Here is a 27,686-nt window from a genome sequence, read left to right as displayed (position 1 = left end):
AACCTTTTTTACAAGGATGGGAGCCTATTCCATAGTGCTGAGATCCTTTGGGACACATATCTGTCCAGCATGTTCTGTTTATGTTACAGGCAAAGTTCAGATTTCTGGACCTAGTTTTTCTGGCACTGTTTATTTTGTTCATCTGCAACAGATGCAGCAGGGTTGAGTCTGAGGAAGCCCTGTAAGCCAGGCAAAGATCCTGTCTCAACAGCCTGTAGGAAAATAAATACAGAGACAGAGCCTTTAGTTAATCAGTGTAGGACGGGGTAGTCATGCACTGAATTCTCCTGATGAGGAACCTTTATTGGCATTTCAACAGCTGCAAGTGTCTGGTTAGGTACATTCCAAAGAGGGCATAATAGCAGATACAAGTGTTAGTGTAAGACTAGAGAGTACTGCAGTAGTTACAAGTTTGTGTTTCACCAGTGGGGTTTGTTATTGGTTTCCTTCTGGTAGGTATGGTGCCTAGTAGGTGTGGCAGCCTCTATGCAACCATTCACATGTTTGTATATTGACTCTGTGAATAATTCTGCATAGCTAGCTGTGATCTCAAGGTTAGGAGGAGTCCAGAATTTTGACAAACAGTTTTCATTGCTTTAGTTTCCTAATTGTTAATGGTTGATTTTTACTTCAAAAGAAATAACTCTGTGATCCAACCTCACTAGTGAGGATGTGACAAGGGGAGGAATGCAATGCTAGTACCAATTCCAGCATGTTTGATCCTCTGGTTGCAGAGTGCACTGTCTGTTCCAGGATGCTTTGTTAATAAAGTCCAGGCAGTGCAAGTTTCCCAATCTCTAGATGTGTAGTTAAAGTTACCCATGAAAAGGGTATTTGGTTGGATAATGAGCACCTCTAGTTGGTTTAGTAAGAGTTGTGAGACTCTAGGGGCATAGATTTCTGACCTTTAGCTGACCATGATGTGGTGAGGGACCTTATCTGTGGTGACTTGCATGTGGATTAGCATAAATCGAGGCACCTCCACCTTTGGTCCCAGTCTGGGCTGTTGCTGGGCTAAATGTGTGGGACACACTGTAGCCTTGCACTGCTGGAGTACCTTTTACAGCTTTAAACCAAGTATTGGTAACAGCAAGGATGTCTACATTCTCCAAGGTGAGGAGGGCTTGAAGGATGTGAAGTTTTTCGTTTAGGCTCCTAGTGTTGAACAGTAACACCTTAAGGTTGCTTGGAAGCTTTTTCACCATGTTGGTAGTTTCCTCTTTTTGTCATTGTCTAAAAAATGCTCTAAGGTGGTGGTTAAAGTTTTAGCCAATATCCCAAAGCATGGGGGGGGGGCAGGTGTAGCCCATCCTTGGCAAAACAATGTGCTCTGTTGATCATGTCCTCCCATGCTGACAGATATTGGATCCTCCTGTAGTGACACCAGAAACTAAGCTAATTATTGAAATCAGTCATTTTATGTTTGTACTGTGATATCATTTTTGGTGAAGGTAGAATGCTGCTCAATGCAAGGTTTGTACCTGTCTGTGACACATACTCTGAGTGATCAATTATGTCTCTTTTCATACAGTCCAGTGAGGTACATCTCAGGTCATTTATACCCACATGGACTATGATGGAATCATATTGGTACCTGGGGTGCAGTGACTGGAGTGCATGTGTAGTATTGTGGATCCTGGCTCCAGATAGGCAATTAACCGCATTCTCCTTGTCTAACCTGGTGAGTGGGCATCTAGGTGTCACACAATGGAGTCCTCAGTGACAAGTGTACTAGGCAAAGTACACATGCTTGTCTTACGGGCTTTGCTTTTGAGGGACCAGTGGATGTAGGCTTATACGAGATGTTTTGTATTGTTTTTGGTGTGTGTTTTAGTGATTGCTGAAGAGCAGTGTTGCTGTTAGGTGGCTTTGAAGGTATTTGAGATTTGGCAAGGTTTCTTTTAAGCACTTTGGCATAAGACAATCTGTGTGTGTGGTAAGCAGTATGTGTGAGGGATGTAGTGTGGGTGGGTATTTTTGACAACCTTGTTTGTATGCAAGATTATTGCCTCCAATGAAGTTGTGTATTTACATCTCTCTCATACTGTGTTATTTTTAAATGATTAACTGGTTGTCTGAGAACATGAGAAATTGCTACATTACATTAGCATACCCAAATCTACTAAAATGGTCGCAGAAATATTAGGAAATTGTATATCTGTGTTGTCTGGTTCTGTATTAGGATAGGATGCTGAGGATGACGGATTTGATTTTAACAGGGGTCTCCTAGTGAGTTTCTATAGTGCTAGGATATGGTAGTGCTATTCAATGTGCAAGCTGGCAGATTTAGGCTTAATTCCACACAATGCTGCACTGTTTAACAGGTTTCAGACCTATTTCCATCTTTATATGGACATTTAACTGTCTAGGTGTCTGCTACTGTACAGGACACTACTAACTACTGCCACATGGTGGGTAGCTCATCGCAAACTTGCCTAATTTATAGCAGAAAAAAAGCTTGAAAACTGACTCCTATGCTCTCTAGACAATAAATGACCAAAGGCTTGAGCTTCCTGGAGTGCTTCCCAGCTCAGACACCAGGTGAAAACCTTCTGCCACAAGTTGGATTAATCTGGAATTTCTTAATGTGAAAACACAGCAAAATTAGCTCTCAAGTGCAGATTAAACAAGTACCAAACAAGTAAGTCCCTGAATAATTTATTCTTCTGCAAGGTGATCTGGAGGCAAACAAAACTAGAAAAAGTCAGCAAACAGAGAAATGAAGATTTTTTTGTCACAACATTAAATACATGCTTTAAACAATACTGAAAAACAATAGTTACCACTGTATAAAGCAAATACAAGTGCAGTAAATCAAGAATATATTCTTATTTTAGCACGGGTAGTTTTGGATGCAGTTATAACACTTGAAAAGCATTGCAGAGCTCTGAGGAAGTGAGCATGAACAGACAGGGGATGTAACAGCACCGGGTCAACCCGTGATGCCAGTCTTTTCTCAGTTCCCTTATACTGCATTATTCAGGTAACTTAACAAGTGAGGGTACCTGCCTCTTAGCAATTCTGCATGCATGTGTATGTGCTGGCTTTGTGTCTGTCAGAACCTATCCTGCACATGAACAGACATCAACATCTGTGTTTATAGGTGGTATTTTAAACAACAGAAGGGAAAACATTTGTATTATGCACACCTTGCTTTTATTGTCTTATGCTTTACACATTTCTATTGCTCAAAAAATGTATAAAGTGATTGTATTTAACTACACGTAATAAATAACAATAATAACTAAAACACAGTAGGAGTAGAGACATTCTGATTCATCTAGGGGTAGAGTACATAACAGAAGCATGTGTAAATACTTTACATGCCTTGAACTAAAAATATACTTGGTAATTATATACTGTACTATTTGTGCATGCATAGGTGGCAGTGGTGGCCTCTGCATTTGAATGAACTATAAAATGACTCTATACATGCAGCAGAAAGACCTGGATTAGATCCCACAACCTTCATTGGTATGGCAGACCCCTCCAACCCAGTCATATAACCATATGTCCTAGAATAGGTGCAGGTATCTAGTGTAATAAAAAAACTAACATACTGATAATAAAGTGCAAAGCATTGTTAAAGTAAACTTACAACACAGTCAGGAGATATGGGCAGTTTGAGTGATACACTGAAGATGAAGGGTAGGTGGGGAAGGATGTTAAAGTGTCAAATATAGTGTTTCTTTTCTTGCTTTTGCTGTTATAAAATGAATCTCCACTGAACTATTGACATTATCTCCACTAAAACATACATCATAACACCCCCCCACACACAAACACCACAGACATGTTCACATACAGTCATAATTTTTTCTGCGAATTAGGGGTTATATTACTTTTAACATTTATATCAAAGTTGAAAATATTCTACTTTTAACATTTATATCAAAGTTGAAAATATTCTTACAATGCAATATGCGGTAGCAACACAGAATTCTATAGTTTATACTAAAAAGTTATAAAAGAGATAAATACATGCAGCAGAAAAATCTGGATTAGATCCCACAACCTTCATTGGTATAATTGGGCCCCTTGAAACTAGTCATATAACCTTCTCATACATAGGTCCTAGAACAAGTGCACGTGTCTAGTGTCAAGAAAGTATTAACACAACTTTTAGAATACTGTGATGTCATTTAACATGGATCATTTAGGCTTAACATGAGTTAGATGTAACATTTTTATGTGATTCTTCTAGTTATTTGTAATACTGTACTTAAGAGTTTCATAAATGGCATATGCAGTGTACAACTGTAGATTTGTAAACAGAATGATGGCACTCAGTAGGTCTGAACTGGACTTAATCTCAAAACTGAAAAGTCCAGTGGTAGTTTCTGGAAGCAGCACCACATGAAAATGTTACAAATAATGCATTTTCAGTTTCATGCAAGAGAATGGAAGTATATAACAAGTGAATGCACAGGTTTCCTTTATCACTCTGAGATTTGTGCTTCCCCATGACAAATGCTTTGTCACTCAATGTACTGTGGTAAGAAATATTAAAAAGTATACAGTTATATGCATTCATACCTGGTCCTGGAATCATACTGTGACAATGTGGGAAATTACTCTTGCATGTACTGTTTCACATTGAAATTTTACATTCCCCCACCCCACCTGCAGTGGTCAGTACATGCAAGGGTGCTTTTACATCTGGCTGTGGTGGGTGTATGTGACCAGATATGAACGTACACTGAAGCATTCTGTTTTAACACATTTGGACAGCAGGGTTATTTTCAGAGAAAAAACATTTGACATTTCTGTTTCAGATTTTTTTCTGTGTGGGTGAGTTTACTTTAGGAATTTACCATAGTTCTAAAGAGAATGTCAAAAACAAAGACTTGTGTTTTGAATAAAAAAATAATATGGTCACATATCAGGCTTTAATAATATTTATTTTGTGGGTGCTAGTCTCTAGTATCATCATATGTCAAAAATTAAGCTACAAACAAAATATTATAAAAATTGGCTGTTTTATTGTTTTGTGTCCATCTTCTTGCTACTTACTCATGCTTTGCCAAAGAACAAAAATGAGTGCATTCCATAACAGGAAAGCAGTGATAAAATAATTTGTTTTATACAATGCATTGCTAGATACGTGTTTTCCTACAGCAAACAAGGTGTGTACTCTGTGTACACTTGGTCAAAGTACTGCTTCTTACATGTCTGCTGTAACTGCATAGAATCTTTAGCTGTACATGTGCATCTGTGTGTTTTCTGTGTGTATGTGGTGTGTGTATGTGTGTATATATGTGTGCACATGCTCATGCATGCACATAAGCTCTCTTGTAGGTGCATACGCATATGTGAGTGTTTTTGCATGTGTGCATCTTTAAGTGTGAGACAGACTCGTAAGATGCTAGCATTACAACAACTGAGTATCAAATGCAAGGATAGAACCACATACATAAGACAAAGTGAATAGTGATAGATGATAATATTGGACCCTACTAACTTTTCTGTGTACCTGTGAGGCTATAAGTGTCATTGTAACAACTTCAAGATACTGAAGGAGATACAATTTCTTGGCAACAGTCATCTCACACTCAGTATGACAGAAACCATATAAATACATTAAAATAGTTAAGAAAATATAACTGAAATATTTTTAAAAAGCGAGTGTCACACTTGTCTAGCTTTTTGTTCGTATTACAAAACTGACTCTCCATCTTTATAAAATGAGTACTAGTTTGGGGGAGGGTTAAGAGGTTGGCAGCCCCTCTTAGAAATGGAATCAACACTCTGTCTATGTATGTATCTATGTATCTATTTATCTCCATCTCTTTATCTATGCACATTAAAAATAAATAAATAAATGAATAATGCCAGACCACATGTGTGGAAAGAAAAAATGTTGATGTCATCACTGTGCATCAGACAACTATGTGTTCTTCCATGGTCACATTACTGCTCTTCTGAACCTAAATTTATGGAGTCCAGTGTTCTCCATTAGAGCCAAGCAGACTATGCTTTAGCCCCAAATAATACATGCACATATTGTGTTAGGCCTGCATATACTGAAACCCTATTGGAGGATCAATGTTCTCCAATAAGGTGTTAGTTTACAGCTACCAAGCATATCAAGCTGCTATGAAGCACAGATTGAAAAAAAGCAAATGGTTGCCATTTTTTACTTGATTAATTTAAAATAAAATTTGAAAAGATAAGAAAGAACTAAAAAAAATTAACTGCAGCAGTAATTACAAGGGCTTGCTGTTTTACTATCTCCTCACTAAGCATGGTTTAAAAACTACATATCACCTCTTTGCAGGGTAAGAAACCTTACATCAAGTTGCATTTTGTGTCAACAATAAGCATATGAAGCTTTAATGTCTTGCATTATTGACTATAATCCTTAGTGATAGAGCAGCAAATTAACCACTGTATGAGACAGAGCTTAAAAATATGAGACAAACCATTGAGGTTCTGCAAAATTAGGCATGGTTGAGAGGTATGGGGAGGAGGTTGCAATGCCTTGCATTGAATTAATTTATTTTTAATTCATTTGATCACAATGAGACATCTGAGGTATATCTAGTCAAAATGGCTGGGCATGCGTGTGTTTGTGTGTGTGTTTGTAACTGTGTTTGTGGGTATGTGTGCATTATGTGTCTTTGTGAATGTATGTGGGTAACCATTTGAAATGTCAGGACCTTCAAGAGTGAGTCCCCAAATGTGGAAAGTGAATGGCCAAAAGAATGGATTCACATATATTAAGTCTGAGATGGCATTTCTCACAATATTCTCTTTTATCCAAGGTATGGAGATCTAGGAGTTGGTGTATATAAGTTTGGGGGTATAGGGGGGTTGCAGGGGGGCTAGCCCCCACAAAAAAAGAAGTTTAAAGGAGAAAAACAAATTTTCGAGATTTGCTTTTCTCCTGTGTTTTTGGTCTTTTTTTTTCTTTTCTTCGGAAAGTCGGTACTTGCATTTTGAGTGCCATTTCAGTAGGGAGCCATGTGTTTGTGTGAGTGTGTGTGTGTGTGTGTGTGTGTGTGTGTGTGTGTGTGTGTATACACATGTATGTGGACAGTAAATGCTTATAAAACTTATATTTTATATGTAAAATACTTTCTGCAACAATTGCATATGTTACAACAACTTTGAAACATTAGGCAGAAGAAATATTTTATATACTAATAAATACAGAAATGAAACAATTTAACAGATAGGCCATTAGCTAAATGTAATAATGCCATCTGGTGTGGGTATTATAAGGGAAATAACACCCACCTGGTCAGATATTATTGCTGGCTTATAGTGACTACAGATGGAAACCAGTTTTGGTTACAAGTAGCAGAGCAGCTGTTCATATAGCTAGGTGCTAGTATATCACAGGTATGTAGAAAACTGAAATGCTACCTCTGTTTTGACTTAGTCTATGGCAGTTGAAAGAAATTTATTCATATTTCAACAGATTAATGGTGTTTGTAGACTAATCTGATAAAAACTAATAGTTATTAATTAGTGTATCATAGCAGAATTTTTTTTGTTACAATGCCCATATACTTCTGTGTTTAAGGCTACAGTGGTAATGCATCTGATGGAGCATGACTGCTTGCTGATACCACTTATGATCCCTCAACAGATATTTTTCCCCCTTTTCCATCTTTTCTGCTTCACAAACTGCATGCGTGTTTCATGCAATGTCTGTTTGACACAGATGGAGCATGGACAATATAATCCAGTGCTAATTATATAGTCGGCTGTTTTAGTAAACCTCTGCATTCCACAGAGAGATCACAGACATAGTAGCATGCATGCTAAAATTAGACCTTATGTCTTCTTTGAAATTTTATTTTATTTTATTTCCAGGGTGAAATCTGCCTCTGTACTAGCAGGATTTTTGTACAAAGGCATGTGTACAATGAATTCCTACAGAAGTATGTAGAAGCTGCAAGAAAGTGGAAAGTTGGACCTCCTTCTGACCCCACAGCCTGCATGGGCGCACTTATAAGCAAGGAACATTTAGAAAAGGTATTTATTGGTTGTATTCCAGTGACTTAGTTTTAATGTTGCAATGCAAAACCCAACAGAGGAGCGAACATAGTCTTGTTGACCTAATTTTAAAATCAGAACAACCTTACTTTAATGAATATTACATCAAAAGCCAGCTTTCACTTTGTTGCAAAGTGTCGATTTAATTACATACCTTATAACTGCTACGATTTGGGTATAGCACAATGACTTTTACTCCTTGATTTACCCTCACTCCATCTATATTTTTTTGTGATATTTATGAGAATTACCATTATTTTATCACAGAACTAAATCTGTACAAAAAAGCACATTATCATTGTTTACATGGGTTGAGAATTCATATAACTTTCATTGTATACATTTTCTTTCTGGCCTGCTGTTATGATTATTTTGAGTAAGTTATATTTTGTGTATTAATTAGTTTTTAAAACGAGAAGTTATTTATAATTTTAGACTGACTATAATGAAGTGCTGCTGCTGATGATGTGTTTTGAACAGTTAACTTCTGTGGCTCAGTGAGTTTATGGAAGATGTTTTTTTTCCAGAACTTGAGTTCCCCTAATGTGTAGTCAGCCTCTACTGTGACAAAACACTATTGACAAATTTATTGTATGATAAATGCAGCATCACTACAAGTGGTACACAATCTTATGAAAGTTCCATTGACGGCACAACTAACTTCTTTTTGACCATGGTGGGTCCTAATGTGAACTGCATTTTTTCAGAACATGAACACAAAATGGGCTGTACTCCTCCCAGTACGGTGGGCAAGGTAGACCTCTGACTAAAACTAACTTAGGTTCAGGTAAGTGAAGAGAAAAAGCCTGCATAAACATCATAGAGGGGCACAGACGTGGCATATTTCGGAGATGCACAGGTGTTGCATATTTCGGAGCTGCGTAGGAGATGCATTATCTTAGGGATGCATAAGTCCTCAATATTACATGTTCTGCTTCCATTAACAAAAAGGCAACTGTATGATTACATTTACTCTAAGACCGTGCCTTAGAGAACTCAAGTATCTCAAAATTGTGATTTCATTAGTACATTCACTTTCAGTAAATAACTTTTTCACTAGTGGTCAGTGTGAAGGCTGCCAGCCTAGCCAGATAGGATTTTATACATAATTCTATCATTTGTAAATATGAATGTTGAACTACAGACTTGTTTTCTTAAATGAAAAAAATTGCTGTGAAATGTGAACTTAAAATAATGTAACAACATTGCCCTCTGCTGTAAAGAAAGCTAAGACAAGCATTTCTTGTTTTTCCTTTGAAGTTCAAATTATTTCTTGACTGTCTTTAATGTTTACAATTCAGCTCCGGCCGGGCTAGATGAAGGTATCTTGCCTATTGTTTTAACTTAAGGAATAATTACTAGAGTTTACGTGTGGAATGTCTTTTATTGATGTAGTTTCTTGCAGCAGCAAGATAACAAAAGAATGCAGTTTCTGTTGGCCTGGGAACACCAGGAAAGTGAAAGAATGATATAATGTTTATCAGAATTGCTATTTCAATTTAAACAGAGAGAATCAGAAGTCATAAAACATTTTTGTCTTGATCATCCAACTCATAGCACTGTCTTGCTCAAATGTAAGTTATCTTTGATTTGTGTTTTCTTTAAAAATAACTAGGAACTAGAAAGATTAGACTAAGTGTTTTTCTGTGATGTCAGAACTGTACTACTGATTTATTTTAAGTATTTCTGTGTGATCTCTGAACTCTTTGACTAGCCCTGTGTAGTAGAAAGTGTTGTCTTGTGGTTTTAATTATTTATTATTAAATATTTTAAAACCTTTTAACTGTGGCTGGTTTGTGTAGAGATAAGTTATGCTCTATAGTACATTGTATATTTATAGAGTCTACTGTCCAAGTCACTTCAAATAAGCCTTGACTGATTAGTCACACTTACCAATTGGATAATAATATTGCACAGTAATAAATGGACACCCTTTTAAGGGCCTTTGAGTAGCTGATAATTATTAGTGGCCAGTGGCAGCAGGTACCACCATATAGTCTGGGAAAAAGAGGAACAGTTGGAGAACCTGTACCAGCCTTCCTCAGGAGTGTCTGTGTGGTTGTGTAAACTCTTCTCAAAGTGTGTGTGTGTCAGCTACATGGGCAGGGACATGAAGCACTGGTTGGACAGAGAGGGTGCTAGAGGTTTTAGCTTGCCCACTAGGCTGAGATCTGGACCCTATAGCTGTGCCAGTGGGGAATCTTATTGGGGATCTGGAGAGCAAGGGAGCAACCAGCCCCGGACTGACTGTGATCTCTGTGTGCTCTTAAGGGAAATTGCACTTTACTGTGTGTATTTGTTATCCTTTCCTCATATATGAGACACCCTCTCTGGTGTTAGTAGGGCAGATTGAGGCTCCTTGATTGCTGGGCCAGGGCACGGGCATCACATATTAATTGGTGGCAATGGTTGGGATATCCTCACATATTAATTGATGGCAGTGGTGGGATATCCTCACATATTAATTGTTTGGCAGTAGTGGGATATCCACATCACATATTAATTAGTTGGCAAATACTAATTGGTGTGTAGTGGTGTGGGTAGAGTGAAGCCTGTAGCTTGTGTACAGTGAGCTTTGAAGGTGTTTTGTACTCTAAAACAGCCACACAGTGAATACTCAGACTTCAGATCACAATTGTTATATTTCTTTTGTTAGCTTAGTTAGTCAGGGTGAGCAGGCAGCATGTCAGCAGAGGAGTATGGAAAGCTGACAAGGAGCCAGCTGGTGGAGATGTGCCAGGCTAGTGGACTGATGCATGGAAACCTGACTAAGGCAGACCTGATTGCAGACTTGGTTACAGCTGCATCAGAAAACAGCAACCAGGAGGACAGTCAGACTGGCAGTGGAGATATAATACCCTGAGAGAATGAGGAATAATACCCTCAGAGAATGGACAGCTCAACCTTTCTGCAGTGGACTTAGAAATCCAGCTGGAGCTAAATAGACTTGAGTTGGAGGCCAGGCATTTGGAAATAGAAGTAGCTGAGAGACTGAGGAGTCTACAGGCTGAGGAAAATGAGAAACTGCTATGTCTGGCGGCTGAGGAAAAGGAAAGACAGAGGCAGCATGAGAAGGAGATGCTGACTCTTTGCCAGAGTCATGGAGGTAATGGGGAAAGGAGTAACTGGACCCCAGAAGCACAACAGGTCAATAAATTTCTTCCGCAGTTTAAAGAGGGCAATCATTTTGATAGTTTCATTCATATGTTTGAGAGGGTAAGGGCTCTGGGTATGGTTCCTGACCCCCTTACCCCATAGTAAAGCTGCAACTGTTTTATCTAAAATGTCTGATGTTGCATGTTTTTATTATACTGCTGTAAAAAATTGTCTGTTAGAATTGTTTAAGCTAACACCTGAAACATATAGGAAAAAGTTTTGTGAGCATAGACGCAAGGCAGATGAAAGTGTGTGTGAATATGTTGCTGAATTGAGCACTTATTTCCATATGTGGGTGAGTGGCTGTCAGGTCACCACTTTTGAAGGGCAGGCAGACATTTTGGTGAGGGAACAAGCCCTTAGCACTTTGTCTGAGGACATGATGATCTGGTTAGCTGATAGACAATGTGCTACTTCAGATGAGTTGGGGAAGAAGGGAGACCTATACCTGGCAAACAGGGCAGCCCTGCACAGGAAGGGGACCCCCAGTACCGCTCATGGGTCTAAAGGAACCCATGGTGGGCAGCATAGACTGCCCCAACAGAATCTGCCAGTAGCAGGGGAAGCCACTAGTCCAGGTACACATCCAGGAGCTAGGGTTAAATGTTTTGAATGCAATCAGTGGGGGTCCATGTGGCATACAGGTGTCCATGGAGGCAAAGTGGGGAACCAAAGGTGAGAGAGCCAGTAAGTGGGAAAGACAAAATGCCAATAGTAGGTTGTCTTAAGACAACAGGGGTACTGTACTACCATCCTGAAGATGTCCTGATAGGGAAGGATTTGGATGAGGCAGTACCATGTACTTATGCAGTTACACGTGGTCAGGCTAGGAGACAAGCATGTGGGTCTGGTAGCCTGGGGGAGACCCAGACAGACTGCATACTTGCAGCCAGGACTGGTGAGGTGGTTACTTCAGGGAGGGAGCTACTCTGTAGCAATGAAACTGAACGTCAGCCACAGCTGCTTGTGGGTACTGATGGTCCCTTTGACAGAGTGACTGTAAAGGTAGAGGTGAGTAGAAGTACCCAGGCTGACACTGAGGCACCACTGTCAGAGGATGCCAGACTTCCTGTGGAAGGGGAGCTGGAAAGGGTTGCAAGGAGAGAGTTGAGACAGTCTCAGCTCTCAGACCCTACATTGCAAGGCCTGAGGCAGGTAGCTAGGGAGGCACCTGATTCTCAAGGAAAGGGGAATCTGTATACTGAGATAAAGGGTTATTATACAGAAAGTGGACCCCTGAGGGAAGGCTAGAAGGTGAGAGAGTACAGCAGTTGTAGTGCCTAGAGCCAACCATCTGGTGTTTCTAGCCATAGCCCATGATATTCCCTTTGCTGGTCAAATGAGCATAAAACGTACAAAGAGGTTTATTATGCAGAACTTCTATTGGCCTAGAATTTCCAGAGATGTAACAGGGTACTGCAGGACTTGTGAGCAGTGCCAAAGGGTAGGCAAGGCAGGAGACAAGGTGAGAGCTGCTTTGATACATTTGCCTGTGATTGAGGAGACATTTCAGAGGGTAGCTATGGATATTGTGGGTCCTCTGAGTACCCCAAGTTCCACAGGAAAAAAAGTATATTCTAGCGGTAGTGGACTATGCTACATGATACCCTGAGGCAGTGGCTTTGTCCTCCATTGAGGCAGGGAAGGTGGCAAATACTTTTTTAGAGATTTTAAGCAGGGTAGGTTTCCCAAAAGAAATGCTGACAGAGGTGCCAATTTCATGTCAGACCTGCTGGCTTGTCTGTGGAAGTCCTGTGGGGTGAAGCACATGAAGACCACAACCTACCATCCCCAGACTAATGGTCTTGTTGAGAGGTTAAACTCTACAATCAAGTCCATGCTGCAGACATTTGCAGATCAGTTTAAGAGGGAGTGGGACACATATTTGCCCCATCTGCTGTTTGCTTACAGAGACGTTCCCCAGGAATCCACAGGTTTTTCACCCTTTGAGTTGCTGTATGGACATAGGGTGAGGGGACCTCTCGATTTAATTTGAGGTGAGTGGGAAGGTGAGTGCAAGTCTCACAAGGAGTCTGTTGTGGCATTAATCCTAAACCTCAGGACAAGGTTCAGGGAACTCATGGGCTTGGCCCAGGAAAACCTGGCAGAGGCCCAACAACAGAAAAAGGTGTGGTATGACAGGAATGCTCAAGCTAGAGAGTATGCTGTGGGGCAGCAGGTAATGGTTCTCATTCCTGTCAGACATAACAAGCTGCAAGCAGCTTGGGAAGGTCCCTACAAGGTGGTAAGAAAGGTAAGTGATGTTAACTACATGGTGGAACTGCTAGGCATATGGCAGGGGGCACAAATTGTACCATGTTAACATGATGAAACCTTACCATGATAGGGAGGCCCTTGTGTTGAGCATTTGCAGTGGATTGCAGGAGGAGTCTGAGGGAGATCTGGGGACTAATCTCCTCAGTGAGGCTCGGGCTGACACCTCAGTGGAAGGGGTAGCAATGTCCCGGCAGCTATCTCCTACCCAGGTTCAAGAAATCCGAGCAGTGTTGCAGGAATTTGGGGATATTTTCACTGGGAAACCAGGGTTCACCCACCTGGTACAGCACCAGGTGAATACAGGACCCCAAAGGCCTATTAGGCAGGCCCCTTATAGAATGCCTGAGAGAGTCAAACAGATTCTGAGGGAGGAGGTACAGGAGATGTTGGAACTAGGGGTGATTCAAGGGTCCAACAGTCCCTGGGCCTATGTAGTGGTGCTGGTGCCAAAGAAGGATGGCAGCACCAGGTTTTGTGTTGACTACAGGAAATTAAATAGTCACACAAAGTCAGATGCTTACCCCATGCCTAGGACAGATGAGGCCCTACAGCAGTTGAGTGAGGCTAAGTATCTTACTACCATTGATCTTACCAAGGGTTACTGGCAGGTGCCCTTGACTCCCAGTGCTAGAGAGAAGTCAGCCTTTGTGATGCCTTTTGGATTGTATAAGTTCTCAAAGATGCCCTTTGGGATGAAGAATGCCCCAACGACCTTCCTGAGGCTGGTAGTTCATATCCTAGCAGGAGCAGGAGGGTTTGCCCTTGCTTACCTAGATGATATTGCCATCTACAGCCATTCCTGGCCAGAGCACCTTCAGCATGTCAGGGAGGTGCTGGGCAGACTACAGAGGGCAGGGTTGACCATTAAGCCGAACAAATGTCAGGCGGGTATGGCAGAGGTCTCCTACCTCATACATAGAGTGGGGAGTGGTAAGATAAGGCCAGAACCTGCCGAAGTGGAAGTCATTCAGGCATGGCCTGCACCTGTTTCTAAAAAGCAGGTGAGGGCATTGTTAGGGACAGCAGGGTACTACAGAAAGTTCGTCCCTAGTTATAGTACCATAGCTGCTCCCCCCACATACCTGCCAAGGAAGAACAGGCCAGATAAGGTAATGTGGACCCCAGCATGTGAGCAGGCATTCCAGAAACTTAAAGAAGCTTTGGAAGGACCCCCTGTATCAGCCAGCCCAGATTACAGCAACAAACTTGTTGTGCAGGTGGATGCTTCAAACCATGGGGTGGGGGCTGTACCTAGCCAGATTTCTTCAAAGGGGGAAGAGCACCCAGTGGTTTATCTCAGTCATAGGCTCCAACCCAGGGAGGAATGCTATGCAGCTGTAGAAAAGGAATGTCTAGCCATACAGCTGATGCCAGTATTGTGAGCATTGCAGAAACTTCAGCCTTATCCCTGGAGCTGCTATTTTTTTTTTTTGGTTAGGTGTACACAACTGTACTTTATGACAGATCACAACCCCCAACATGGTTACACAGAGCCAGCCAGCAAAAGGCCAAGTTGCTAAGATGGAGCCCGGGATTGCAAGCATATGATATGTCAGTGCAGCACCGCAGTGGGGTTAGCAATGCCAATGCTGATGGGCTGTCAAGACAGGGAATGGAGTGAGGTATACTCAGATAGATATTTATAATTTTAGACTGACTATAATGAAGTGCTGCTGCTGATGTGTTTTGAACAGTTAACTTCTGTGGCTCAGTGAGTTTATGGAAGAAGTTTTTTTTCCAGAACCTGAGTTCCCGTAATGTGTAGTCAACCTCTACAGTGACAAAACACTATTGACAAATTTATTGTATGATAAATGCAGCATCACTGCAACTGGTACACAATCTTATGAAAGTTCCATTGACGGCACAACTAACTTCTTTTTGACCATAGTAAGTCCTAGTTTGAACTGCATTTTTTCAGAACATAAACACAAAATGGGCTGTAATCCTCCCAGTACGGTGGGCTAGGTAGACCTCTGGTTAAACTAACTTAGGTTCAGGTAAGTGAAGAGAGCTCTCAAGCGGCGTTTCTCAAGGGTCACTTGAAAAACTAGCTTGAGTTCTCTGGGGGGGGGGGGGGGTGTGAAGGCTGCCAGCCTAGCCAGATAGGATTTTATACATAATTCTATCATTTGTAAATATGAATGTTGAACTACAGAATTGTTTTCTTAAATGAAAGAATATGCTGTGAAATGTGAACTTAAAACAATTTAAAAACATTGCCCTCTGCTCTGAAGAAAGCTAAGACAAGCATTTCTTGTTTGTCCTTTGAAGTTCAAATTATTTCATGACTGTCTTTGATGTTTATAATTTGGCTCCGGCCGGGCTAGATGAAGGCACCCTGCCTATTGTTTTAACTTAAGGAATAATTACTAGAGTTTACATATGGAATGTCTTTTATTGATGTAGTTTCCTACAGCTGTAAGATAACAAAATAATGCAGTTTCTGTTGGCCTGGGAACACCAGGAAAGTGAAAGAATGATGTAATGTTTATCAGAACTGCAATTTCAATTTAAACAGAGAAAATTAGAAGGCATAAAGCAGTCATCCAGCTCACAGCACTGTCTTACTCAAATGTAAATCTTAGATTTGTGTTTTCTTTTAGAAATAACTAGGAACTAGAAAGATTAGACTAAGTGTTCTTCTGTGATGTCAGAACTGTACTACTGATTTATTTTAAGTATTTCTGTGTGATCTCTGAACTCTTTGACTAGCACTATGTAGTAGAAAGTATTGTCTTGTGGTTTTAATTATTTATTATTAAATATTTTAAAACCTTTTAACTGTGTCTGGTTTGTGTAGAGATAAGTTAAGCACTAGAGTACATTGCATATTTATAGAGTTTACTGTCTAAGTCACTCCAAATAAGCCTTGACTGATTAGTCACACTTACCAATTGGATAATAATATTGCACAGTAATAATTGGACACCCTTTTAAGGGCCTTTGAGTAGCTGATAATTACTAGTGAGTGGTGGCAGCTGGTACTACCGTATAGTCTGGGAAAAAAGGGCACAGCTGGAGAACCTGTGCCAGCCTTCCCCAGGAGTGTCTGTGTGGTTGTATAAACTCTTCTCAAAGTGTGTGTGTGTGTGTGTGTGTGTGAGTGTGTGTGTGTGTCAGCTACTTGGGCAGGGGCATGAAGCACAGGTTCGACAGATAGGGTGCTACAGGTTTTAGCTTGCCCACTAGACTGAGATCTGGACCCTATAGCTGTGCCAGTGGGGAATCTTATTGGGGACCTGGAGAGCAAGGGAGCGACCAGCCTCAGACTGACTGTGATCTCTGTGTGGTCTTAAGGGAAATTGCACTTTACTGTTTGTATTTGTTATCCTTTCCTCCTATATGAGACACCCTCTCTGGTGTTGGTGGTGAGGATTGAGGCTCCTTGATTGCTGGGCCAGGGCACGGACATCACAGTCAGCTGTAACCAATGAAGGTAAATCAAAAGGTCTAGTTAGATGGGAGTGAGCAATTGATTTAGGACAAAGAATGCTGAATGATGAAAGGGGGTGGCTGTAATTGTTGAAACGGCAGGGTCAAAACTGATAAGGTATGCAAAGAAACATAATAATAATTACAAGAAGTTAAATGGAAGCCAAAACTGAAATTTACCATCTCCACTTCATCTTTGGAATATGCTTAGATATTGCCTGAAATTGTTTTTCAGTGACAGAAATGTAACATTATATTTTATACATAGCTAATTGACTTAGGGTACAAGTGACCATTGAGGAGCTTAGACCAATTTCTCAGAGCACTGCTGGCAAGGGCTCTGGAACCATAGAGCAAGGGGGAGGAAGCACCCACCCACTGTTACACCTACTTGGCCATGAGGCTTCACTTTTACAGCTAATTGGCCATGAGGCTTCAACAATTAAAAAAAATAAAACCTCCAAACTCCACGATGGAAGCTTCTTCCATGTGTGCGTTTCACACCAATGTGGAAGTCCACTCCACATGAAGTTAGACCAGCATTTTCACCTTGGGAAGAATTTAAACTAGCATTCTGTGAGTGTTTTTGCTGATCTTTGCTGTGAGAGAGTTATGCTGCCCCCCCCCCCCCCAAAGAGCCAGAGTCATGCTTTGCTTCCAGGTAAGGAGAATTTTGATTTTGTTGTTGCCCGAGTGTTTTTGTAAAGTTTCAGGTACAGTTTTCTGTTGGTGTGTAGGAGAGTTTCAACTGGTGTGTAGGAGAGATGAATTTTCTGCTGGTGTGTAGGAGGGGAGAATTTTCTGTTGGTGTGTGTGTGTGTGTGTGTGTGTGTGTGTGTGTGTGTGTGTGTGTGTGTGTGTGTGTGTGTGTGTGTGCGCGCGTGCGTGTGTGTGTGTGTTTGTCTGTTCAGGCTGAGTATATATGAATAACTGACAAGTGTTGTGACAGCCTATACACTGAAAGAGATTATTTAAATCTTTTTAGGATGAATGATCTCATTGATGGGATTTTATAGAAATGGGCTAATGAGCTGCAAAAGGCGGCTTTCAGATTACTTACGTTTGGACCATTTATATTACCATGATGATTAATGATGCAAAATATTGGATCTTATTTACTTGTTTTGTGTTTTATGGATAGATGCAGTGACTATAATAAGTAAAATATGTTTTTGTTATTCTAATATGATCTACAACTGTAATATGAAACCTTAGTTTGAACATTGAGGGTATGCAAATCATACAGGCAGCTGCCAAAGTTGTTTCACTATATTTCTGATAATTGTGCATTTTATATCACACTATTATATATATTGTAAAGTTGTTGTTGCATTATGTGCTGTATGCATTCACTGCATGAAATCTGTTTATCATGACACTTGTTTGTTTAATAATGTATATCAGTTATAGGTTCATAGGTGTGTACTAGGCTAATGGCCATGGGGCCTTTACAAGCCTAGCCATAGGATTACCCTGGCATCATGCCACCCGACCTTAGTTCCCAGTGCTTCTGTCGAGTAGAGCCACTGGAGTTATCCCTGGGGTGAATTTTCTATTTCCCATCCATTCATCAAGATTTCTCTTGAAGAAGGTCAGCGAGGTGCTCTGCTTGACATGTATGGGAAGTCTATTTCATAGCATGGGCAGTCTCTGGGTTATGAACCTGTCCCTCCAGTATGTTCTGTTGATTGTGGTAATGAGGTTGAGGTCTTTGTAGTGTGTGGTGTGGAGGGATTGGGATTTCTTTAGATGTAGCATTTCTAACAGAGCTGGGTCAGACATGGCTTTGTAAGTCAAGCAGAGATCGTCTCTAAGTAGGTGATATGAGACAGAGAATAGTTGGTGTTTTTTGAGTCTGTCCATATAGGACAAGTGTTTAAAGCCTAGGATCCTCGTTGTGAGGTACTTTTGCAGCCTCTCCAGTTGTTGCAGGTGTCCAGTGAGGTACATGCCAAATGGGGCATTGTACTCGATGATTGGCATAAGGAGGGAAGAGTAGATGGAGACAAGACCTCTTTCTTCCTGGATGCAAAACCCTTAGTAATGAGATGTGCCATATAGAAGGACTTTCTAACCACAGTGTCAATCATCATCTTCTTTTGGCTGTTCCCGTTAGGGGTCACCACAGCAGATTACCTGTTTTCATTTCTTCCTGTCCTCTGCATCTTGCTCTGTCACACCATCCACCTGCATGTCCTCTCTCACCACATCCATAAACCTTATCTTAGGCCTTCCTCTTTTCCTGTTTCCTGGTAGCTTCATCCTTAGCATCTTTTTCCCAATATACTCAGCATCCCTCCTCAGCACATGTCCAAACCAATGTAATCGTGTCTCTGGCTTTGTCTCCAAACCTTCCAACCTGGGCCGACCTCTAATATACTTATTCCTAATCCTGTCCACCCTCGTCACACCCAGTGCAAATCTTAACATCTTTAATCCTGCCACATCCAGGTCAAACTCCTGCCTTTTGTCAATGCCACTGCCTCCAACCCAAAACATTCCCCCCCTTTTTAACCCCCCCCCCTTTACATATGATATGTCAGTGCAGCCCCAGTGGGGTTAGCAATGCCACGCGTTAAGGCTGTCAAGACAGGGAATGGAGGAGGCATACTCAGATAGATATTTATAATTTTAGACTGATTATACGAAGTGCTGCTGATGTGTTTTGAACAGTTAACTTGTGGCTCAGTGAGTTTATGGAAGAAGTTTTTTCCAGAACCTGAGTCTCGTAATGTAGTCAACCTCACAGTGACAAAAACACTATTGACAAATTTATTGTATGATAAATGTAGCATCACTGCAACTGGTACACAATCTTATGAAAGTTCCCATTGACGGCACAACTAACTTTCTTTTGACCAGTAAGTCCTAGTTTGAACTGCATTTTTCAGAACATAAACAACACAAAATGGGCTGTACTCCTCCCAGTACGGGGTGGGCTAGGTAGACCCCGTTAACCAACTTAGGTTCAGGTAAGGAAGAGAGTTTTCGCCGCGCTTCATGGGTCACTTGAAAACTAGCTTGAGTTCTCTGGGGTGGGCCAGCCTAGCCAGATAGGATTTTATACATAATTCCCATCATTTGTAAATAAGGAATGTTGAACTACAGAATTGTTTTCTTAAATGAAAGAATATGTTGTGAAATGTAATCAAAACAATTAAAACATTGCCCTGTCTGAAGAAAGCTAAGACAAGCATTTCTTGTTTGTCCTTTGAAGTTCAAATTATTTCATGACTGTCTTGATGTTTATAATTTGGTTCGTCACAGATGAAGGCAACTCCTGCCTATTGTTTTAATCTTATGAATAATTACTAGAGTTTACATATGGAATGTCTTTTATTGATGAAGCCTCACAGCTGTAAGATAACAAAATAATGCAGTTTTGCTGGCCTGGGAAACACCAGGAAAGTGAAAGAATGATGTAATGTTTATCAGAACTGCAATTTCAATTTAAACAGAGAGAATTAGAAGGCATAAAGCAGTCATCCAGCTCACAGCACTGTCTTGCTCAAATGTAATTTATCTTAGATTTGTGTTTTCTTTTAGAAATAACTAAGAACTAGAAAGATTAGGACTATGTTCTTCTGTGATGTCAGAACTGTACTACTGATTTATTTTAAGTATTTCTGTGTGATCTCTGAACTCTTTGACTAGCACTGTGTAGTAGAAAGTATTGTCTTGTGGTTTTAATTATTTATTATTAAATATTTTAAAACCTTTAACTGTGTCTGGTTTGTGTAGAGATAAGTTAAGCACCTTAGAGTACATTGCATATTTATAGAGTTTAGCATTGTCTAAGTCACTCCAAATAAGCCTTGACTGATTAGTCACACTTACCAATTGATACAATAATATTGCACAGTAATAATTGGACACCCTTTATGGGCCTTGAGTAGCTGATAATTACTAGTGAGTGGTGGCAGCTGTACCATCAAGATAGTCTGGGAAAAAAAGGGCACAGCTGGAGAACCTGTGCCAGCTCTTCCTCAGGAGTGTCTGTGTGGTTGTATAAACTTTCTCAAAGTGTGTGTGTGTGTGTGTCAGCTACTTGGGCAGGGGCATACACAGGTTCGACAGATAGGGTGCTACAGGGTTTTAGCTTGGCCGACTAGACTGAGATCTGACCCTCATAGCTGTGCCAGTGGGGAAACTTTATTGGGACCTGGGAGAGCAAGGGAGCGACCAGCCCCAGACTGGACTGTATCCCTGTGTGGTCTTAAGGAAATTGTACTTACTGTTTGTATTTGGTTATCCTTCCTCCTATATGAGACACCCTCTCTAAGTTGGTGGTGAGGATTGAGGCTCCTTGATTGCTGGGCCAGGGCACTGACATCACAGTCAGCTGTAACTAATGAAGGTAAACTGCAAGCAGTTAGATGGGAGGAGCAATTGATTTAGACAAAGAATGCTGGGAATGACAAAGGGGTACGTAATTAAAACGGCAGGGTCAAAACTGATAAGGTATGCAAAGAAACATAATAATAATTACAAGAAGTAAACGAAGCTAAACTGAAATTTACTTCATCTCACTTCATCTTTGGAATATTATGCTTTGATATTGCCTGAAATTGTTTTCAGTGACAGAAATGTAACATTATATTTTATACATAGCTAATTGACTTAGGGTACAAGTGACCATTGAGGAGTTTAGGACCAATTCCTCTCAGAGCACTGCTGCAGGCTCTGGAACCATAGACAAGGGGGAGGAAGTGACCACCACTGTTACACCTACTTCATGAGGCTTCACTTTTACAGCCACTGGCCATGAGGCTTCAACAATTAAAAAAAATAAAATCCCTCCAAAACTCAATGGTTGAAGCTTCTTCCATGTGCTTTCAATAATCAATGTGAAGTCCACTCCACATGAAGTTAGACCAGTACACCGCACTTAAACTAGCATTCTGAGTGTTTTTTGCTTGATCTTTTGCTGTGAGAGAGTTATGTTGCCTCCAAAGAGCCAGAGTCATGCTTTTGCTTCAGGTATGAGAATTTTGATTTTTGTTGTTGCCCAGTGTTTTAGTAAAGTTTCAGTACAGTTTTCTGTTGGTGTGTAGGAGTTTCAACTGGTGTGTAGGAGAGATGAATTTCTGGTTGGTGTAGGAGGGAGTTTTCTGTTGGTGTGTGTGTGTGTGTGTGTGTGTGTGTGTGTGTGTGTGTGTGTGTGTGTGTGCGCTGCAGCATGTGTGTGTGTTTGTCTGTTCAGGCTGAGCATGAATAACTGACAAGTGTTGTGGGACAGCCTACACTGAAAGAGATTATTTAAATCTTTTAGGATGAATGATCTCATTGATGGGATTTTATAGAAATGGGCTAATGAGCTGCAAAAGGCGGCTTGTATTACTTACGCTTGGGACCACTTTATATTACCATGATGATTATTAATGATGCAAAAATATTGATCTTATTTTCACTTGTTTTGTGTTTTATGGATAGATGCAGTGACTATAATAAGTAAAAATATGTTTTGTTATTCTAATATGATCTACAACTGTAATATGAAACCTTAGTTTGAATTATTGAGGGTATGCAAATCATGTGTTGGCAGCTGCCAAAGTTGTTTCACTATATTTCTTGATAATTCTGTGCATTTTATAGCACACACTATTATATATATTGTAAAGTTGTTGTTGCATTATAAAAGTGCTGTATGCATCACTGCATGAAATCTGTTTATCATGACAACTTGTTTGCTTAATAATGTATATCATTTATAGTGTTCATAGGTGTACTAGGCTAATGGGCCATGGGGCCTTTACAAGCTTCTAGCCATATAGATTACCCCTGGCATCATGCCACCCGACCTTAGTTCCCCTGTGTGCTTCTGTCGAAAGTAGAGCCACTGGAGTTATCCCTGGGTGAATTTCTATTTCCCATCCATTCATCAAGGCATTCTCCTCTTGAAGAAGGTCAGCGAGGTGCTCTGTTTGACTATGTATGGGAAGCCCTATTTCATAGCATGGGCAGTCTCAGTTACATGAACTCATCCTCCAGTATGTTCTGTGGTTGATTGTGGTAATGAGGTTGAGGTCTTTGTAGTGTGTGTGGTGTGGAGGGATTGGGATTTCTTTTAGATGGTACTTAACAGAGCTGGGTCAAAGACATGGCTTTGTAAGTCGTAAGCAGAGATCGCCTCTAAGTAGGTGATAAGGAGACAGAGAATAGTTGTTTTTGAGTCTGTCCATATAGGACAAGTGTTTAAAAGCCTAGGATCCTTTTTGTGAGGTACTTTGCAGCCTCCAGTTGTTGCAGGTGTCCAGTGAGGTACATGCCAAATGGGGCATTGTACTGGCGATTGGTATATAAGCGGGAGGGAAGAGTAGATTTGAGACAATGACCTCTTTCTTCCTGGATGCAAAACCCTTAGTAATGAGATGTACCACATAGAAGGACTTTCTAACCACAGTGTCAATCATCATCTTCTTTTGGCTGTTCCCTCATAGTAGGGGTCACCACAGCAGATCACCTGTTTTCATTTCTTCCTGTCCCTCTGCATCTTGCTCTGTCACACCAACCACCTGCATGTCCTCTCTCACCACATCCATAAACCTTATCTTTAGGCCTTCCTTCCTGTTTCCTGGTAGCTTCATCCTTATAGCATCTTTTTCCCAATATACTCAAAGCATCCCTCCTCAGTACATGTCCAAACCAATGATCGTGCTCTCTCTGGCTTTGTCTCCAAACCTTCCAACCTGGGCTGACCCTCTAATATACTTATTCCAATCCTGTCCACCCTCACACCCAGTAAATCTTAACATCTTTAATCCTGCCACATCCAGCTCAAACTCCTGCCTTTTGTCAATGCCACTGCCTCCAAACCCATATAACATAGCTGGTCTCACTACCCTCTTGTAGACCTTCCCTTTCACTCTTGCGCGAGGTACTCCGTCTGTCACAAAATCACTCCTGACATTCCTCTCTTCCTCCACCCACCCCATCCCGCCTTGTACTCTCTTTTTTCACCTCTCTTCCACACTCACCGTTACTTTGAACTATTGACTTCAAGTGGATTTAAACTCATCCACCTTTCGCCACCTCCTACTCCCTTGCATCCTCACCATTCTTCTATCCTCCTCTCTCATTCACACACATATATTCTCGTCTTATATATTCTGTCTTATTCCCTGCTGGACCTTCATTTACTACTAGAGCATATCTCCATCTCTCCAGGGGTCTCTCCACCTGTTCCCTACTCTCATTACAGATCACAATATCATCTGCAAACATCATAGTCCACAGGGACTCCTGTCTGATCTTTGTCTGTCAACCTTGGTCTATCACCATTGTAAATAAGAAAGGGCTCAGAGCTGATCCTCGATGTGCAACCCCATCTCCACTTTTAAATGTAATCCTACACTCCTGCACCCCAAGTAGACCTCACCACTGTCACACTACCCTGCGTACATAATCCTTGTAAACCACTCTTACATACTTCTCTGACACTCCTGACTTCCTCATACAATACCACAACTCCTCTCTAGGCACCCTGTCATATGCTTTCTCTAAGTCTACAAAAACACAATGCAATGTGGTGATCAAAAGAGAGGATGCTGTCAACCTGTGTTGCCAGATCTCTTATAACACCTTCTGTGTTCATTAGACTACCATCAATGTGATAATTCATGGGAACCGGGTTGTTCCCAAAGGGGATGATGACACATTTTTTGGCATTGAGCTTAAGGCCATGGTTCTGACACCAGTCATTGTTCTCAGTGAGGCCATTCTGTAGGATGTCAACATCACTTGGGGAGTTAATAATCGCTCCAACTTGCAATCATCTGTGAACTTTGTCAGCCAGAGTCCCTTCGTGTTGGCCTGGATTTCAGAGAAGTAGATACCAAACAGGAGAGGACCCAGGATGGAACCCTGTGAGACTCCACTCATGACTAGTCAGCAGTCTGACTTGGAGTCAGCTACTTTCACACTGTGGGTTCTATCTGTGAGCCTGTTTGCAACTCACCTAATGATATAGGTTGATGTCTAGCTTAGTGAGTTTTTCTATGATTCCAGATTGAGTAATGGTATCAAAGGCCTTGGCCAGATCAAGGTAGGCTGTATGAACCACCTTGCCTTCATCCACAGCTCTGGTAACTGACTCAAGGAAATTGACCAAGTTGAGCAGGCATGATCTAACATAAAACCAAACTGTGTGGGATCCCGAGTTTGGAGAGTCCCTATATCCTTGTTTATTAGGTTCATGATGATGATGAGTTCTATAACTTTGCATATCAGACTCATTAGGCTAATGGGGCGATAGTTCCCAGGATCTGTAACCACTCCTCCTTTGTGGAGAGGGATGACTGTAGCAGTGCGCCATTCAGTAGGAACAAAGCCTGAGGTGAGGCTGTGATTGAACAGGGCACACAGGTGAGGTGCCAGTTCACTCTATACTTCATGTAGAACACAGCCAGGGGTATTGTCAGGTCCCATAGAAGCTGTATTCTTGGCCTTGGACAGTGCTATTTTAACCTGTGCAGTATTAATACTGGGTGCCTGGTAATCTACTGGTATTGTGATTGGTCCTTTGGGGGAGAGAGGGGTAAAGTTGGCATTGAATCTGTTGACCAGTATATTGGCAATATCTGTTGGCTTGGTATAGGAGGTACCATTAAAAACAGTTTTCAGAGCAAATCGTAGGTATTGCAGTGTAGATTCTTTACATGACTATAGTGAAGGCCTTGTGGTTGTCTTTACTATCTGCTGCAATTCTGTTTTCATAGCTAGCTTTAGAGGATTTGCTGAGGGATCTCAATTTTTTGCTGAGGCTGATAAGGGAGTTTTTTCCAGTCTTGGGACTTCACCTTATTCTGCATCAGTTTCCTCCTTCTGTGAGTTTGTTTATGGCAGGGGACTACCAGATTGTCTTCCTTTTTTTGAGGAGAGTGTCTTGTTTCTATTGTGTATGGTGAGATCCATGCATTCGTGTACATGTTCGTACAGTGCATTGGTGTATGATTCGGCAGTCATGCAACTAATCTCCATTTGCATGGGTGCCGTGAAGTTAGCTACCTCTGTTTTTAGGAGACCAAAGTTAGCTTTGGAGAAGTTTTTCATGGTGGTTACCTTGGCATGGGGTGGGGGGTGGGAGCGATATGGATTTCCAAAGTGATTAGCTTGTGGTCGGATCTAACCAGGGAGGAGTTGACTATTGGTGTAGAGCAACGGTCACCCATGTTACTAATTACCAGGTCAAGGATGTTGCTACCTTTAACGGGGGTAAGAACGAGCTGGTCCAGGGCATTGGAATTAATGAACTCCAGGAAACATTGGGCAAGTGTACTGGTACATAAGTAGTTTTCCCAGTTAATGGAGGGGTAGTTGAAGTCACCTTGTATGACAGTGTTCTGGGGCCGAAAGGTGTGGAGTGAGTTATAGCCTGGTAGTGTAAGGGTGTTTTCTGCTGCCTTGAACCAGGTCTCTGTTACAGCATAAATGTCAATGTTCTTCATTTTATGAGTGTCTAAGATGTTGTGTCTTTCGGCTTCTCCCGGTTAGGGGTCTTCATAGCGGAACTCCGGTCCGCTAATGATTGGCAGTTGATTTTTATGTGCTGAGTTGCCAGCCCTAATGCACAACCTTCAACGAAACGCATGTCTCCACGCAGAAGATGCTCTAGCTGAGAGTCGAACCGGACAGCGTCTTACTATGCTATTGAGATTAATATTTTGTCTATATTATTCAGGGTTAACTATGAATAACACAATGTATTTCATGGAACCTTCACATATTTTTAGAATTAACAACCTCTGAAATGCATGTACATCTATATTTGCAAAATAATCAGCATGAAGCATCTCTCTAGAGACTAACAGAAAAACATGAAAAAGGAACAGATATACAACACTCACATGCAAACACACACACACACACACACACACACACACACACACACACACACACACACACATACACACATGCACCATGCACATCACACACCACACCAATTACATTTGAAATCAATAATCACTACACGACACACACACACACACTACACACGGCAGGCACACACACAGGACACATAATCCAAGCTCCTCACACTACACACACACACAGCACCAGGTCATTCACACCACATGACACACACACATATTGTACCTTACACACACCTGAGTGCAAAATTGAGGACCTGGCACCACACACACTTACTTACATCAACCATGATGACATCATGTGCCCACCATCACCTAATACTTGCATCTGTTTTGCCTAGGCTTGTGGCACACTTAAGAAATCCAATACTGTGTGTCGAAAGTGTGTTTCTGCCTTGGAGGTTTCTTCTGTTTGAGTAGGTGGGTGTGTGGTTTGTGTTTTTATGTGAAGGCAGTGCTAGCGTGTGTTCTGGAGGGCTATGTGTTCCATGTGGTGTGCTGCAAGTGTTGATCTTCTCCTCTTGACCAGCTATTCCCATCTTGGCTGGAGAGTGCATGGCTTCCAATTTGGATATATAAGTGCATCTCTTGCAAGTTTGAGTGTTGGGAGGTAAGAAGAGAGGGTAGTCAGTGTACATGAGGCAGTTGCTACATTGGCTCAGGGTGCCCAAGTTCACCAGGTTAATAGGTGAAAGCAAAGGGAACTGACCTTTAAACATGCCTGGAGGTTTGGGCAGTACTGGATCTGTTTCCTTGTAGAACGTTTAGTGCTGGTAGCACTTTTGTGTGCTACAGTAATTGCTAAAAGAAGTCTGGTAAAGTGGTAGACTAATAAGCTAGTAAAAGTGCAGGAGAGGAGAGAACTAGGAGATCTAAGGGAAAAATTGAAGATCAGACTTTGGCAATGCTCAGAAGCTTACAAACAGTCCTGGATACAGCAAGTCTGTA

At 41.2% G+C, this 27,686-nt stretch overlaps 1 protein-coding gene across 1 annotated transcript in view; it reads left to right on the top strand.

Annotated features, from left to right (window-relative positions):
• Window positions 1-27,686, top strand: part of ALDH8A1 (aldehyde dehydrogenase 8 family member A1) — a 660,663-nt gene that overhangs the window by 557,112 nt on the left and 75,865 nt on the right. The window contains exon 6 of the mRNA XM_044076268.1: window positions 7,822-7,983. Coding sequence (XP_043932203.1) covers window positions 7,822-7,983 — 162 coding nt within the window. The remainder of the gene's footprint in view (window positions 1-7,821; window positions 7,984-27,686) is intronic.

The sequence above is a fragment of the Protopterus annectens genome, chromosome 1.part1 (assembly GCF_019279795.1).
Source record: "Protopterus annectens isolate FY-2018-M chromosome 1.part1, PAN1.0, whole genome shotgun sequence".
Taxonomy (NCBI): domain Eukaryota; kingdom Metazoa; phylum Chordata; order Ceratodontiformes; family Protopteridae; genus Protopterus; species Protopterus annectens.
The sequence above is the reverse complement of the archived record's forward strand: the minus strand, read 5'-3'. Positions and strand labels throughout refer to the sequence as shown.